This window comes from Ruditapes philippinarum, unplaced genomic scaffold (assembly GCF_026571515.1).
Source record: "Ruditapes philippinarum isolate M1 unplaced genomic scaffold, ASM2657151v2 ctg21764_1_1_1_1, whole genome shotgun sequence".
Lineage (NCBI taxonomy): Eukaryota > Metazoa > Mollusca > Bivalvia > Venerida > Veneridae > Ruditapes > Ruditapes philippinarum.
Genome location: NW_026852996.1, coordinates 1 through 18601, shown reverse-complemented (window position 1 = coordinate 18601; position 18601 = coordinate 1). Strand labels below are relative to the sequence as shown.

General features: G+C 33.8%; 1 protein-coding gene across 1 annotated transcript; it reads left to right on the top strand.

The window, feature by feature from the left end:
• Window positions 1-1490: 1490 nt before the first annotated feature.
• Window positions 1491-14225, top strand: LOC132730577 (solute carrier organic anion transporter family member 4A1-like; the record flags this gene model as incomplete). The annotated part of the gene is given in 9 exon segments (XM_060716541.1): window positions 1491-1950; window positions 3462-3564; window positions 5084-5391; window positions 7368-7457; window positions 7921-8128; window positions 10891-11041; window positions 11659-11837; window positions 13479-13543; window positions 13810-14225. Coding segments are annotated over 9 exon segments (1959 nt in total), but the record flags the coding sequence as incomplete, so codon positions are not given.
• Between the last annotated feature and the right edge of the window lie 4376 nt (window positions 14226-18601).

Sequence of the window (18601 nt, the reverse complement as noted above, 5' to 3'; positions counted from 1 at the left end):
CAAAGCTTTCTGGCAAATCCGTTTCTCAAATTTAGAGGGTTCTAGGTTAGAGGTAAACTAAAATTTAACCTTGACCTGTTTTTCTGAAGATACTCAAAGGCTCATGTATTCTATGTCATAGGTATTTGGCTCAAGTTTTCTATGTCATAGGTATTTGGCTCATGTTTTCTATGTCATAGGTATTTGGCTCATGTTTTCTGTGTCATAGGTATTTGGCTCATGTTTTCTAGGTCATAGGTATTTGGCTCATGTTTTCTAGGTCATAGGTATTTGGCTCATGTTTTCTATGTCATAGGTATTTGGGTCATGTTTTCTATGTCATAGGTATTTGGCTCATGTTTTCTATGTCATAGGTATTTGGGTCATATTATCTATGCCACATGTATTTGGCTCATATTATCCATTTCTTATGTATTTAGATCACATGTTTTCTATGTCATAGGTATTTAGCTCATGTTTTCTATGTCCTAGGTATTTGGCTCATGTTTTCTATGTCATAGGTATTTGGCTCATGTTTTCTATGTCATAGGTATTCGGCTCATGTTATCTATGTCATAGGTATTTGGCTCATGTTATCTATGTCACAGGTATTTCGCTCATGTTTTCTATGTCATAGGTATTGATGATCAATTTACATTGATGAGTCCTTTAGACCTTACTACAGCTGTTTGAACTGTCGTACTTCATATATGATGTCTTACTTAAAAGGTCTTTGATGTCTTCTGACATGAAGTCTAGATTTTTTGTGTACTCTTCTTTAAAGGATGAATAAAGTACATCTTGCAGCTTTTTATCGGGCTAAAGATGGCACTGGGAAATCTTGTAATTTTCTTTTTGTTTGTACCTAAAAGTTAACAGGTGGGATATTTAACATATTGAATAAAGATTTGTAGTGTTGGTCATAAGAAAGATAATTGCAAATTAATTATTGTATTATATTGAAGTAAATTGTTAGATCATGGAAGAGTACAAAGAAATAATAATATATTTAATTGAATTCTTTGAACTTGACAGAGTACAAAAAGATATGAAGTTGTTTTGTTTGCTTTAATTAATATGCTTGAAACTCTAGGATGAGTAGCAAAAACTCCTTACAATTTTAGTACATCATTTTTGCTTACATTAAACAAGTACTGTGCCAGTGTTAGGTAACAAAATCTGAAATCCCTATTATTCACAGGCTGCTTCTGAATATTCTAAATCAAACAAAATCAAACTACTTACCAGTGATTATCTATACACAAATGTTCAATGAATTTTATTTAATTAAGGTTCTTAAAAGTATACTGTAATGTATTTTTTCCCCCAGAAAATGTAAGAGAAAGTCATGTGTTTCCAGCAAAGCATGGCATTAAAAGTTGATAATTTCTCAATTTCATGAAATTATAGGGATTTTTTTCTATTTTCAAATTGTTGAAAGCAAATGGTAATGAATAGTTTAATTTATTTCCTGGACATAGTAGTGAATAGTTCATATTTTCTAATTTCAGGGAATGGTAGTGAATGGCTTCATCAATGTTGTAATATCAAATATCGAGCGTAGATACGATCTCAGCTCTACGGTATCAGGAACCATCGCATCATGTTACGATGTCGCTTCTGTTCTCTGCCTTATACCAGTCAGCTATTTTGGGGGTTTCGGGTGCAAGCCCCGTTACCTCGGTATCGGCGTGTTCATCATGGGGATTGGTTCCATCGTGTTCTCGTTACCGCAGTTTTTGACAGATCTGTATAAAGTTGACGATACTGGATTAAGGACTACCTGTGATATCTTGGCGAATGATACGATCTCATGTGACTCAAACAGCATGCCTGTTACTCTGTCTAATTATAAATATGTGTTTTTTCTCGGACAATTGTTACATGGGGCAGGTGCAGCACCCTTGTATACCCTAGGAACTACTTATATTGATGAGAATGTACCGCAAAGATCTTCATCATTTTACTTTGGTAAGTATAAGGCTTAAAGGTAGTGCCACAGTGAACAGTATGAATTTATCAAAATTTCATTTTGATAGTCCTTGTATTCAATTGAATGATAGAATTTAACAAAGATCTCATCAGATGAATAATTACTGTTGTTTTTTTTTTACATACAAAATTATTGAACATTAATAGCAGCTATATTTTATCTTTCTTCTTTCCCTACAGGCTGTTCATCATGATAATTATGTGACTTAACTTCATCCTTTACATTTAGAAGTTAGATTAGAGATAAATCTAAAAAAATTTAAGGCAAAGGGAGTAATAAGAAATGTTATATATCATTCATTCTACTATACATTGTAGTTATGTGTTTGCTTGAAATTTTCATATTGTTGATTTCAATTACTTTGTCTTAATCGTCCTAACAGTACAAGTTTCAAAATAAGTGATGAAGAGAATTTTTTGATACATTCTGTATAATGTATTATTATTCTGATTGATTGTAATTTACTTTAGTTTGCTTGACATTAAAATATTTATTAGCTCGACTTTTCTATGAAAAGGGGAGCTATCCTACTCGCCCCGGCGTCGGCGTTGGCGTCACACCTTGGTTAAGTTTTTCGTACCACCCCACTTTATTTCAGAAGTATTACAAGTATGGCTTTGAAACTTACCATACTTGTTCACCATCATAACCTCCATCTACAGACAAGAGTACATAACTCTGTCAAGGTTTTTGACAGAATTATGGCCCTTTTTTGACTTAGAAAGTGTATTGAGCTTGGTTAAGTTTTTTGTACCACCTCACTTTATTTCAAAACCATTGGAGGTATTGCTTTGAAACTGACCATACTTGTTTACCATCACGACCTTCATCAAACAGACAAGAGGACATAACTCTGTCAAGGTTTTTGACAGAATAATGCCCCTTTTTGACTTAGAAAATACATTGAATATGGGTAAAATCCACTTATTGCCTTAACCCTTTGAGATATTGCTTTGAAACTTTTAATGCTATTTCACATCATTACCCCCATCTGTACGCAAGAGAAGGTAACTCTGTCAGGGATTTGTTTTAAAAATTAAGGCCTTTTATCGACTTAGAATCTTGGTTAAGTTTTTTGTACCAGTCAACTTTTTGACTGAACTGGTTGAGATATTAAATTGAAAGTTGGAATACTTGTTTACCATCATGGTCCCAAACATAGGCAGGAGAAGGTAATTCTGTTAAGGATTTTATTTGAATTATGGCCCTTTTTGACTTAGAAACTCAGTTAAAATTTTCATTCTTGTCCACTTGTTGACCTAACCATTTGAGATATTACTTTGGAAGTTGGAGTTCTTATGTGCCATCATGAGACCTATCTGTAAGCAAGAGAAGATAACTCTGTGAAAATGTTTCTTGATTTGTACTTAGAAATTCCTAGTTAAAGTCTTGTGTGCCCTTAACTGTCAAAGTTTTGTTTAATAGGCAAGCACTAAAAAAGTCGAGCGCGCTGTCCTTCTGACAGCTCTTGTTTTTCTATATTTTGTAGGTATATTTTATGCATTTACAATACTGGGACCAGCCATTGGATACCTGGCAGGGGGAGCGTTCCTTAATTTTTATGTTGACATCAATGCAGTAGATCCTGACAGGTGAAATATCCTTATTTTTATTTTCTTTGAGATACATTAATAAAATCTATATGTAAGCTTGTGGAGAGATCGAGATAGTTGTCACAATGGCGGTTTGGTGTATTTACGTGCATGCGTTCCCGTCCAACAAGATTATTATTTTCTGGATCGTAACTCTTTCATTTGAAGGCAGAATTTCAAATAACTAAGCACAAATGTTTACAATAGAGACGGTGTGACATGCCCAAGAACCATGTGTTTAGGTCAAAGGTCAAGGTCATACATTAAGGTCAAATGCTAAAATGGGTTTCAAACAGCTTGTCTGCAGCATAACTATCACTAGCTGTTGGAATTTCAAATAACATGGCACAAATGTTCAACATCATGAGATGGCGTGTAATGTGCAAGAACCAATAGGCAAAAAAAAGTCAAAGGTCAAGGTCATTCTTTAAGGTCAAATGTATTAAAATGGTCTCAAACAGCTTATCCAAACCATAAATGTGTCACTAGCTGGTGGAATTTCAAAAAACCTTGCACAAATGTTCAAAAACTAGAGCTGATGTGTCGCGTGCAAGAACCGTGTGGCTAGGTCATAGGCCATATTTTAAGGTCAAAATGCCAAAGAATGGTCTCAAACAGCTTGTCAGCACCATAACTCTATCACTAGCTGGCGGAATTTCAAATAACCTGGCACAACTGTATAACAACCCGAGGTGGCATGTTGCGGGCAAGAACTGTGTGGCTAGGTCAATATTTTAAGGTCAAATGAAAATAAAATGGTCTCGGCTTGTCAACATCATTATTATCACTAGCTGGTGGAATTTTAAATAATCTGGCACAAATGTTAAACATCATGAGATGCCATGTTGTGTGCAAGAACCGTGGAGCAAGGTCAAAGGTCAAGGTCTTACTTTAAGGTTCAATGTATATAAAATGGTCTCAAACAGCTTGTTTGTACCATAACTTTATCACTAGTCAGAGGAATATTAAAAAATCTGGCACAAATGTTCAACATCATGAGACAGCATGGTGTGTGCAAAAACCATTGACTAGGTCAAAGCTCAAGGTCATATCTCAAGGTCAATCTGATGTTTTTGGGACTATATCTTATTCACCCATCTGGCAGCTCTTTAACAACAGGCGGACTTTGGTTGTATATAGGTACCAAGTATTTTTATTTCAGTGATGGATCTAAAACAACAACTGACAGTTTTCCTTTTATGGTTTAATGCACACAGCAACAGCATGACTTTTGCTGTAAAATGCTGCCATGAATTTCAGTGAATCAGTGTTCTGTCTAAAACATTGACAATGCCTTTTATTGTGAAGCTGCAATGTATGTTTGGTATTTTTACTATTAAGCTGCTTCCATGAACATTCCTGCAACTTTTTCAAGATCCTTTATATGATTAAAGCTCATAGCATTTAGATACAACTTATTATATTAAGACAGTCACCGCTCAGCCATCGTATATATTGTCCTGTTTTCAGAGAAATTCTACAAATTTTAGTATTGAAATTTGTTGATTACCTCTTACAGTGTGACCTTGACAGCTGACAGCCCACGTTGGGTTGGAGCCTGGTGGATTGGTTTCCTCATCAGTGCAGGCCTGGCTTTCCTTGTAGCACTTCCTATTGCTGGTTTCCCTACAGCCTTGCCTGGTTCCGAGCAGTACAAAGCTGAGAGAGGGAAAGAAGTATACAGCAAGAAAGGTCGGAAACAAGACTACCAGGAAGCCAGCCAAGATACAGAAAATGTTCTCAGTTATAAGCAGATTTTAAAATCTGTCAAAGTCTTGGTTACCAATCCAACGTTCATGTTTCTCAACTTGGCAGGAGCATGCGAAGGTAAGTTAGTCAACAAAAAGCTTGTTTGTGAACATTAATATATGCATCAATATTTCATGTTTACATTTTTTTAGTCCCCTCATGAAAAGTAAAAATATTAAATAATGTGTGAATATATAACAGTCAAATCCAAGACACTCTAGCCTTATATGCACAGTCTTTGTAATAGTCCTATTTTGAGTACATTTTTGTCAAATGAAAAAGATGTTTTACACTTTGATGCCATTGTCTAGAATACATTGCATGTGCAAATAAGATGACTATAAAATGCATACATAGACCACCTGGGTAGAAATATTTTGAGTTCGATTATATTGATAATACATGTTACATGGGTAGTGGCATCATCATAAGAAGTCATGAGATAAAAAGTTCTTTCTCAGTTGAAACATGCCTTAAAGGATCTGACTTGAAAGTATTTGTATTAAAGGGACTCCAATGAGGTTTTTTTGACATGATGAGACTTGAAAAAAATTCATAAGATTTATGTATCATTTCATTGGCGTCTGGACTTAAAATTTGTATGTAAAATTTCAGACACAACTTTGCACTTTCTGTTGAACTTAAAGGTAACAAGTTTCTAGATTATGTAGAGTTGAGGTTAAGTAAAGTTAATGAAAAAGTTCATTAGTTTTTTATGTGAACAAACTTTTTAATGATTGACATGTTCTTTTTGAATGTAGGACAAAACCCCACACCTTTAATTTTTATATAGAAGACATAACCCCACACCTCTATTATCAGAAAGGGTGGGGTTTGTCCACTAGATAATAATTTTTGGTGTTGGGGTTTGTACACTCTATTAAATTTATGTTTGGGGTTTTGTCAACTCTATAAAATTTTGAGTTCTGAGTTCTTTCTCAGTTGAAGCATAAAGAAGGTAGAACCCTCTGCCACAATTTATCAATTATCCCAAAATGATTATGTTCTGCATATTTCAATGACAGTTCTTGTAATAAAATCTTTTACTTTTTTTTCCTTAGAAATAATTATTATTTGAAAAGTGTCAGTTTTGAGACAAATAATAATTGACATAAGATTATGTTCACGGATTGGCAGGTGGTCTAAGCTGGTTGATGGGCACGTTTATATGTTGCTGCTTATTTCTTAAGTCAAACAGTTGCAGAAGACTTTATTGCTGTAAAAAACAAACTGACAATAAAAATCCTTTTTCTTTTTTTGCAATGATGTAAGCTGCAGCTTTGTTCGAGGCAGATTTACCTACATCATGGAATAAATGTTTATCTTTATTGCATAGTTATTACACCAAGGTTACTGCTTATTGATTGAAGAGTTCAGTTGTTGTGGTTTATTAAAAAAAATTGAGGTAGTATGCAAAGTTAAGAGCTTTGTGAAGAATCATCAATGATACTTATCAAACAGCTGAAACATGCCTTAAAGGATCTGACTTGAAAGTATTTGTATTAAAGGGACTCCAATGATTTTTTTTTTTGACATGATGAGACTTGAAAAAAAATTATAAGATTTATGTATCATTTCATTGGCGTCTGGGCTTAAAATTTGTATGTAAAATTTCAATCACATCTTTGCACTTTCTGTTGAACTTAAAGGTAACAAGTTTCTAGATTATGCAGAGTTGAGGTTAAGTAAAGTTAATGAAAAAAGTTCATCAGTTTTTTATGTGAACAAACTTTTTAATGATTGACATGTTCTTTTTGAATGTAGGACAGAACCCCACACCTTTAATTTTATGGAGAGAACATATTGTCAGAAAGTGTGTTGTTTTGTCCACTTGATAATATCTTTGGGTGTGGCGTATTGTCCACACTGTTAAATTTATGTTTGGGGTTTTGTCCACTCTATAAAATTTTGAGGTTTGGGGTTTTGTTCATTTTTCATTCTTTTGTTATATAAACCCCTATTTACTGAACTTTTATGTGTCAATATTGTTTCAGCATTTTAGTTTATAGGGAATGGAGGCTTGATAGAGTTGAATAAATTCATTTACCTTTCAGGTAATTTACTAAGTGGAATAGCAACATTTATGCCAAAGTTTATTGAGGCCCAGTTTGCACTGTCAGCTTCTACTGCAGCCCAGTATGTAGGTAAGATGACATTTGAACCACTCATGTTGTTGGTCAAGTTTTGTTTTTAATAATTTAATAATCAATTATTAAGTTATTTTATTCATTTCTTTCCATATTCATCTCGGTTTTAAACTGTTTAATGTGATATAGAGCATACATTGTTAATGTCAGAATGGAGAAGGTTTATCCAGTGAGCCAGAAGGTATATCTTAGTAAGCTTTATCGAGCCTAGATTGACTTTCGAAGCAAACCGACATCCTGCTTTTGTCCAGTTAAATCATATTTTTAAATCATTTAAATGGTTTCAATTTTACTTTCTCTCCGATAAAACAGGGTCTATATGAACTTTGTTTTGCTGCTGACCACGTGATATCATCATAGACTACCCATGTTAGACCTTATTGTTAGATAAAGGTTGACCACCACTAAAAAGAGAACTTAGGATGAAGACTGCTTTATAGTAAATTGTTTCTATTGACAGGCTATGCAGCAATCCCTGCTGGAGGAGGGGGAACATTTCTGGGTGGATACCTTGTGAAAAAGTTCGACCTCCATGTACGGGGAATCATCAAACTTTGTCTAGCATTGACGATAGCTGTTCTCTTTCTCGCCCTCATATTCCTGATGCATTGTGGGAACATACCGTTTGCTGGAGTCAATATTGAGTATGGCAATATAGCAGTAAATAGGTAAGTTCTGTCATCCTGACTGGTTCAGTCTTTCTTAACACGAAACAATTTTCTATTTGCTTGGTATGGGGACTGTTCCTTTTCTGGGGCTCTACTTTATGTGGACTGAAAAAGACCTGGACAGTGCACATAATTTTTTTACACAAGTATGAAATGATAAAAAAGATTCTTAGCTGCTCATTTCAAATATTTTATTTAAAATATTTAATTCTGATAATGACAATGGAAAGTGCTGTTTTCAAAGCAATTGTATTTTACCTCAAAGGCCAGCTTGTTACCTCTACAAATTACACCCTGGAAGAAACTATATAACCATATGATTTTAACAGCATCAGTTTCAGGTCACAACAAAAAACATGATAATATTTTGTATAAAATAAATTGATTATGCCATATGAAACAGCTATCAAAAAAAAATAATCTGAAACACACCAGTCACAGATGTCAGTATTATATACATGACAACCAATCAGGGGGTTATTTGATTTGTAGCAGGCATTTTACCTGCAATAATTGACAGTATTGTTGCTGTTATCAGGGCATGGTAGTCGCTGTTTTATATCTAACAATGACATGCATGTCCTGCAACATTGAATCTGTCAGACGTTTTTGTTTCTAGTATTGCAAAATATACCCACTGACATGTGGTCCATGACAGGTTGCAGGAATCTAGGTATAAGTTGATATATGTGAAGAAAAGTCAGTCAAAGATCTCCTGTTCCATGCTATACAATTACATTAGTGTCTGTTAGAAACCATTTAATGCAGTCATAGAAATTATAAGTAAGACACCAAATGTTGATAAAAAATTGAAAAGTTTAGACATTAAAGGAACTCCAAAGGCCTAAAACCCTGAAATTTTAGAAAGGTTATAAATACTAAGTTAGGATAAATAGATAAAAACACATTTTTTTCAAAACATGTTCCGCTTTTAAATATCAAGTGAAACACTTAAAATAGAAAACTCTGCAAAGAATAATAAAAATTACACCAAATTAAAATCAAATTGAAAATCGATTCTAGTATGATTCCTAGCTGGATTTTATTGGAAAGTGTTGCAGCTTTTTATTTGTTTGGGTCGTCAGACCAAACAAATAATGGTAGCGAAATTTCAGAGTCTAATGTTCTTAATTGCAAATGCCGAAAGTAGTCCACTTTTTTGAAGCGGTTACTTCCCTTTTGTATGTACACTAAAGCCGAAAAATTCAGGGGAGATCACTGCGTAAAGATGGTCAAAGACAGACGCATCAATTTTCAAGCAAAGTAATTCCCGAATGGTCGAAGATTTCTAATATTGTTTTCTGGTATTTTCTGATCGAAAATAACTAAATACAAAGCGGACATTCAATCTCTGACACAGAAGTTTATGACAAACCTAACAACAAGTAGTTCTCAAAACAGCTTAAAACTAGCGATTTAAAAGAAAGAAATATTTTATTTTGTTACAAGTATCCAACAAATTACAACGCATTTAAAGTTAAACAATAGCGTTGGCTTATAGAATTGTCAATAAATGCACAATCACAAATTACGCGGATGAATATGATTTTATCAATGAAAATACTATTTTTAGCCATGTAGATTACCGAATACTACACAAACCGAGTAGTGGAATATATAGATTCTACATGTCGGACTGTTTGGGCGAGAGGATTTTCGCTAAAATATTTACTTCAATTTTAAACAACAGGTTTACCCTGAACAAAATACCTCGAAATTAATAAGGATTACAAACCTGAATGCAATGGAAGTTCTAAATTTAGAATGACTTGATATTATTCAGACATTCTGCGTATAACTTCTCCGTGGTACAGTGGTAACGCGCTCGCTTAGTGAGTGAGAAGTCTCGAGTTCGAATCCCAGTCGAGGAAAATTTTTTTTTGTTAAATTCTTTTTTTAATTGTTTTTGTTAAGGAAGTAGCCATGATTTACAAGGATAAAGTGTGGCTGTCGTAAAAAAAGTACATAAATGATTTTTTGATGCAACTCTAGTTATGCAGAATTCCGTATGTGCCTTACAAAATGAATTATAATACATAAAAATAAACTTATACAGGAAAATGCATACAGATATACAGTACGATTTAGATTGCAAAGATCAGAAAATACCAAAGAACTTGAAGCCCTTTGATTCTTTATAAATATACATGCTTATAGTAAGCTTCAGGATTATTTACATCTGTGTTAAACAACAGTTAAAAGTCGTTACAAGCCCTAATATAGAATAATATGGTTTTCTTCAGGCCGTTCACATATAAATTTAACCGTGGCTGAAGGGTTTTCGGGCTCGCTTAGGAAGCGAGAGGTCTGGAGTTCAAATCCCAGTAATATTTACTTCAATTTTAAACAACAGGTTTACCCTGAACTCATTTTTTTAAATTGTTAAAGTCAAATAAACACTGGATTGAATATCAGTGTTGCAATTAGTCTTATAGCCAATTTACTACAATTAAAACGCTGGAAAGCATTGGTGGCACTAAACATATAATCTCACAACCTGCACCTTTCTTACATTCTGAGACCCAAACAAATTCAGCGCCTTCTGTGCTTTGATTTATATTGGGATTGTTTTGCATATTAAAAATGATTTTTCTGGAAAAATTGGATGAGGGAATTATCTAAAAATGTGCACACAAGTTATTGGTCTAGTCCTTCATCAATTGGCTTACAAATCTGTAAAAAAATATTAACTTTCCCGTCCTGTCATGTCAAAGAAGCCTCAGTGGTGTCCCTTTAAAAAAAATTCAAATGTTGTATTACAGTTCATTCAAGGGAGGTAACTTGGACTCATCGTGTAACGAAGGTTGTCACTGCAGTGAGGAAATGTACAATCCTGTGTGTGGTATAGATGGTCTCGTGTACTATAATCCATGTTACGCTGGCTGCCTCACTGAAACAATGGGAGATCATAAGGTATGATATATCCGCTATTATATCATTTACTTGTTAATTGATTTGAATTTTGCTGTCTAATGTCATAATGTACCCTTAAGTTTAGTGGTGTGTTTTTTCGGGACTTTGTAAGTTTATCTCTTTTGCAGACTTAAAAGTTGCTGTTTTTGTAGATATCTGAGTTTTGTTAATTTTTTTTTTTTTTTGTTGTTTTTTTTTGCAGATCACTAACTTTTTTTCAGAACGTTTATGCAGATCTATAAGTTGGTTGTTTTTCATTGAACTATAAATTGGCTTCTTTTAGTGTTTTTTTTTGTTTTTGTTTTTTGCAGGGAAAAAAATTTTTTTTTTCACATTTTATCAATTGTATTCTTTTCAAAACTCTAAAATAGTTGTTCTTGCAGACATATGTAGTAATCTGGTTTGTTGTATAAAAATTATGGTCATTTCTTTTAAATTCAATCTTCTTTTGAACAGCCCTTTTATAATTTTCTTATAAAAAAAAAAACCATAATAAAATATTATATGCAACTAAAATGTACAAGAATGAAAAAAGTAAGTATGTGTAATCTTTACACTGAGCATGAGCTATAACATAAGATATAACACAATATAACATAGAAGATCATCTGTTTCAGATGTACAGTAATTGTTCCTGCGTGATGTTTGACAGAAACTTGACTGTCCCGGCATACGAAGCAATTGAAGGAAAGTGTGAGACAAGTTGTGCCTATCTGCCAATGTTTATGGGAGTTTGTGCAATTTTAATGTTGCTGACTTTTACGGTTACCATGCCGGCATTGTCAGCAACTTTAAGGTAAGTTTTTAAGATTAAAAGAACTCCACTTTGGTCATAAAGCCTAAAAACATGAAATTAAATTTTGTTTATGCCTAGGTCACAAATAAAACGGGCGCCGTCCAATTAAACGATTTTTATAAAATCGGCAGATTTTTTGATGTCGTGGATGCCGGGCGATTTTAAATCTGATGCCTTGCGTGGTCATGAATGAAACAGTCTTCGGGCGATTTTTTGCCGAGTGGTTTTACAGAAATAATTGAACGGATCAGGCGGTCACGGCCGATGTCCGCATGGCGCCTGTGCAATTTAAAAGTGAATCGGTCGGTTGCCGCGCGGGCGCCGGCGACAATGACTTTACATTTAATGACATCCTAGATAATTCAATTACAACTCCTTCAAGCTGAAATTACAACAGACACAAGCAGCCCGGTCGCCGGATGACAAAACGATGACCGCCCGGTGCCTGTACATGAATCGTCCGGGTACCGGGCGATAATCGTTTGACTACTTGTCTCTATTCAGGCACAGGGCGGGGCCCGGCCGATGTCCACCCGGTCGCCTTTTAAATCGGACGCTGTTTTAGTAGAACAAAAAATTGCCTGATCAAAAAAGCATCGCCCTGTCGCCGCCCGGCGACCGAGCGATGTCCGCTCGATGATATTTATACTCAGTGACCCCAAAAATTATCGTCCGGCCGCCGTTAGCTTTTAAGTATTACTTAAAACTCGAAGGCACCCGCCCGATGAGCAAAATTTTCAGCTGCTGCCGTCCGATTGTCACTGCCGCCGGACGGACGCCGGCCGATATTGCGATTTTTTTGGAGAAACAGACGCCGCCCGGCGGCATTTTCTTATTTGTGACCTAGGCTTTACATTGGTCAATTGAAGCACTTAACTAAAAGTGAAAAAATATGCAAAGGGTAATAAAGAAATGTGCTCAGAACTAAATAGAAAATCAATATTTTTTGTGTGCGATTTTTAGCCCAATTTGTGATTGCAACGTTTGTAATTTTGTGTCATTTGGTACAATAAAGATGAATGTACTGGAAAAACAGGGTAAGGTTATGATCTTAAAATTTGCACAGAAGGTACTTGTTCAGATCTTCATTAAATAGTGGACAAATCTTGGAAAAATATTTCCAGTCCCATCATGTCAAAAAATCTTAGTGGAGTCCCTTTAAAGGGAGTTTTTGAGACTTTTGTACCATTGGATGGAGGGATGGACTATTAACTTGTGTGAAAAATTTCAGATCATTCCTTTAGTCTGTTTCACAGAAAGATTATTGTTATTAATTGTGCAAAAGATGTACTATGCTCAAATTTGGTATTTGAAATAAAGAAAATTCTAACAGAAAGTAGATATGTTATGTTTTAAACTTTACACATTATAAGAGGCCATAATCTGAAGTGTCATTAAAAACTGGCAGGAAAAAGAAAGACAAAGGTTACTTGAACTGTTAATAGGGAATGCAGCTTTCAATACATAGTTTGTACATTCTTTTAATTAAACATATTCAGTAAGAATTTCAAAGATTTCAAAAATTATTTTACTCAAAGATGAGCATAGTATATATTTATTGTAATGAAACATTGATCTTTTATTGATAAAAAAATTCCCTCCTTTCATTATAAAAAGTATGAAATATTTGTATTTTTTTAGATGTGTTCCCGACAGTCAAAGATCTTTAGCATTGGGTATACAGTGGATAATGGCTAGATGTCTGGGTAGGTCTCTTTAAAAGCACTTTATGCGTCAGAAATCCATATTAAACAAGATACCAATGGAGAAATATAAATTATAGCATTTCTTTGATATAATGGGCCTTTAAATGATCTTTTGTATACTTACATGACCGTGAAAATATTCTATTTTGGGAGCCTCGTATCCCTTTGTATACAAGTCTCTTATGTGTCTGCATTTAATTTCTATAAAAAAGGTGTATTGACATAAGTATTCTAAACAAATGCATTTTATATTTTTTAAATTTCAGGATCGATACCTGGACCTATTTTATTCGGGAAACTTATCGACATGACATGTAAACTGTGGCAGAGCAAATGTAGCGAGCAGGGCTCGTGTTTTATCTATGACAATCATCAAATGAGCAACAACATGCTCGCAGTGATTTTAAGCGGGAAATTTTTCTCCGTTTTATTTTTCTTCATAGCTTTAATTTTATATAAAATGCCAAAGAGCGAGGAAGAAACAGACTCCAATGGGACTAAAGAAGAGTCTCCACCTCCACCACCAAAAGATTTGGCGTTGTTGCCGAATTGTAAAAGTAATCAAAGTGTTCATACAGCGGTGACCATGTTGTCAGACAGTTTACCGACAACACCGGCCACACCGAATGGTATAAATCACACAAATTGGTCAAAGTTATAGCGAAAAGTGTAAAAAAAATTTTTTTTTTTTAAATAATTTTTATTCATTGTGAAATTGTGTGCAATATACAAAAAAACAACGGTTTATTCAAAATTTGTTTGTGACAAAAATGTGTTAATTTATTTTGTAAATTTGTAAATGTCAAGAGTTGTGTAACTTGACAGAATAGTAAGTTAAGAGTGAATGAACTTTGAACTGTAATTGTAAGTAAAGCAAATAACATTACTGTGCAAATCAGGTGATTATGTATATAATTATACATTTTTTGATGAAAGCATTTGCATTTCATTTCACAAGTACACAAGGTTTAAGAGATAAAAGATTGATGAAACAAATTTTGAAACAAAAAATGCTTGAACAGAGAATTTGCCCAAAAGTTTTTAATTGACATGCAAAAAAATCATAAGTTTGAAATAACTTGAATATTGACATGCCTTATAAAATGACAATGAAAGAATCCAGGAATTTAAGATCCAATGAAATTTAATTGATTATTTTGCATCACATAATTTACATTTAACCTTTTGGAAAAAATTAACAGTCCAAAAAATATAAGTTACCCACAAAAAATGTTCTTTGTAACAAAACCACTAAATTTCATGTCCACGAAATTAATTGAATTCAAAGTATATCAAAATTACTACAAAACTTAAGTGTGAAATATTCATTTTTTCTTCAATATTTGCATAAGACAATACATTTTAGTGAGATAATATATATATAATTAAATTTATTTAAGACTATGAATATTTATTATAATACTATATTTATATTTTATAACAAATTAATACACCTTAGTGCAATAACTGGTTAACTCCTATTAGATTTAGAATGATTTAACCCGTTAATGCACTAAGGTAACAAATTACTTATTTCATTGTTTTTCACTGCTGATACATTCACTTTAAGATGCACTGCCAAACATAATGTGCCTTTATACATGTAATATCATCGTACCAAAAACTACACAAATTGGACATATCAAATTGCATGATGCCATCCACTGCTGAAGACATTTATAGCCTTAATATATATTATGCAACAAGATTTTGAAATTATTATTTGATTATGTAGACATATGGCCTCAAGGTTATATAAAACTTCTTTCTGAGTTCTGTCTCAAATCCCAGGATTTTCATTGGTCAGTGTTCATTCTGTGACCAATCAAATACTTGAGATATGAGTTTAAGCTTGGAGATTTTTTTATAATCTCAGGGCATGCTTTTATAGATTAGTAAATACATGTATTGTGTGAATCATTATGTGAATCACCTGAACAATATTAAATTACTCGTCATGGAGTTATCAATTGCAAGGTTGCTTCCCTTGCCAGTGTGATATATCATCAAAATAGGTTGCATTGAATGATTTTTATTAGCAAAATGTTATTGTTATTTGATATTTGAATATACATTAATATTTATACTTTAGGGTATTTTATTTTTGATATGACCTACCAAGGCAGATATGACAATATTGCCCTTTAAAGTTGTAATTAACAAGATTCTTCCTATTTCATACATTTTATGCTAGATAAATTATCGTAAAATAAATGGCATTGGCTTTAGTAAATTATCAGGATATAATATAGGGTTAATGCACGTTTTTCCGTGTTATAACGTCTGCAGAGTCCCGAGGAATGGTTGGTGCCCGAGCCCGGTAGGGCGAGGGCTCCAACAGTTCCGAGGGACTCTGCAGACTTTATAACACGAAATAAACGTGCGTTGACGCTATTATAGCATAAAATTTTAAAACAGATTCATGATGTTTATTATATACAAAACACAAACATAAAATCCTTGTGCTTGAACGGTATTTATCCAACTCTACATGTTTTACGTATGCGTTTTATTTTTTCCGGGGCCAACAACTTGAGAACCGAACGAAATTTTGAATTTTAATTGATTTAACAAAGTTTAACTTTGGAGATATATTAACTTAAGAAAAGCATAACATTACTCTACCCAAGACAAAACAGGCGCCTCAGAAATTCCTAGAATGATTACAGATTGGCGGTAGGAAAAAGATCAGTGACATCATATTCAATTTCAGAATCGGTTTTTTTTAAGCACGCAAGTTTAAAAAAAATCAGGCATAAAACATTATTCTCTCAAAGAAACATACAGAACATTTATCAATATAAACGTCAATAAAACAACGTTTTCTTATATTCATTTTGTGCTTTCCATTTTTGTAAGTTAATCGGGGGATTAAACTGAATGACAGATTCTATTTGTTTACATTGACAACTGTCCGTTTCTAAGAAAGGGCGACAACCAAGATAAGCGGCAATGTCTATACGCCGTATTGCCGGCATAATTTCTTGAATGCTGCTCCCGGTTATGTGACTGAGGCCCTCGAATTAATAATTCCAATATAACAAGAGCGCATGACTGGCAAACAGGCCAAATCGTCATTTTTTGTTTGTTTACTGGGCCCTGTATGTATTGCGCATAGGTAAAACCGGGCTATAACAAGAGCGCGTGACTATGTTAACGCATGGTTTTGGCCCCGTTATAACATGGGCAAAAGAGGGAAAAATAGCCGATTTTAAGCTATAATACTGAAAATGCGGATGTAATGTTACAATTACTAGCATCATATTGGACAGTCATTTTAGAAAGTTTTTAGAAATTGAAATCACATGCTTTTGCCAATTTGCATTCAAATAATTTAACACCAAATTGCTGGAGTTTTGATTTTCAAAATGCATTTTTGGTATAAAAGAGGTGTATGTACCATTACATTTTGTTTTTAGTCCTTTTTAGCTCGACTTTTCTATGAAAAGGGGAGCTATCCTACTCGCCCCGGCGTCGGCGTTGGCGTCACACCTTGGTTAAGTTTTTCGTACCACCCCACTTTATTTCAGAAGTATTACAAGTATGGCTTTGAAACTTACCATACTTGTTCACCATCATAACCTCCATCTACAGACAAGAGTACATAACTCTGTCAAGGTTTTTGACAGAATTATGGCCCTTTTTTGACTTAGAAAGTGTATTGAGCTTGGTTAAGTTTTTTGTACCACCTCACTTTATTTCAAAACCATTGGAGGTATTGCTTTGAAACTGACCATACTTGTTTACCATCACGACCTTCATCAACAGACAAGAGGACATAACTCTGTCAAGGTTTTTGACAGAATTATGCCCCTTTTTGACTTAGAAAATACATGGAATATGGGTAAAATCCACTTATTGCCTTAACCCTTTGAGATATTGCTTTGAAACTTTTAATGCTATTTCACATCATTACCCCCATCTGTACGCAAGAGAAGGTAACTCTGTCAAGGATTTGTTTTAAAAATTAAGGCCTTTATCGACTTAGAATCTTGGTTAAGTTTTTAGTACCAGTCCACTTTTTGACTGAACTGTTTGAGATATTAATTTGAAAGTTGGAATACTTGTTTACAATCATGATTCCCAAACATGTCCAGGAGAAGGTAATTCTGTCAAAGATTTTATTTGAATTATGGCCATTGTTCACTTTAAAAATACAGAGATTCTTGTATTGCCTTTTACTGCAAAAACTTTTTTTATTGGCAAGCAATAAAAAAGTCGAGCGCGCTGTCTTACGGACAGCTCTTGTTATATAAGAATGTTGCAAGATGTTCTAATGATACTGCAAATTTTGTTTGTCCTTTATAAGAAGAGATGTTTGGTGAATTAACAGGCTATGATTAGTATTATCAGTATTATGTTTTTTCAATCATTTAAATGTCAAACATTATTGCACTTTTTCCGAATCATTGAGTCTACACAAGGGTCAGAAGTTATAAAGAAATTCACCCAGCTCAAAATCAGATCACAGGTATTTGATTGGTCAGAAACTCCCACAGAATGTACACTGACCAATGAAAATCATTAGACTTGAGATAAGACTCGAAAGAAAAAAGTTTTATAACCTCAAAGCAAAGGTAGAACATTTTATAAGATAAAAGTTAAGAGTTGCTTACGTAACTGATTGATATTTGTTTGTCTGTCACAACTTAAAGCTACATTAAATAAATATGTAAAAATAAAAGCCTGAGGTTCAGTGAAAGTAATCATCTCGTAAAAGGATTAAATTTGTATGAAAACATCCGTTACAATGCGGACATATACTGTTAAATTAGGACTGCTACTTATAGTCATGTTAGTTGATTCAAGATTGATGTACGGATAATCCGAAGGCGGAGATTCTCATGCAAACATCAATTGTACATCCCATTTCGCCACAATGAGGTTACCCATTTTATGCTAATAAAACTAATTTTGGCTGTCTGGACACCAAAATAAGACCTGGAGTCGATATAAAACCCAATTAATTAATGAAATGTCGCTATTTAGTTTTAATATGAAATTTATTAAATGTAGCTTTAAGGTGCTTACACTACAATGCATACCTTGACTTTGGAT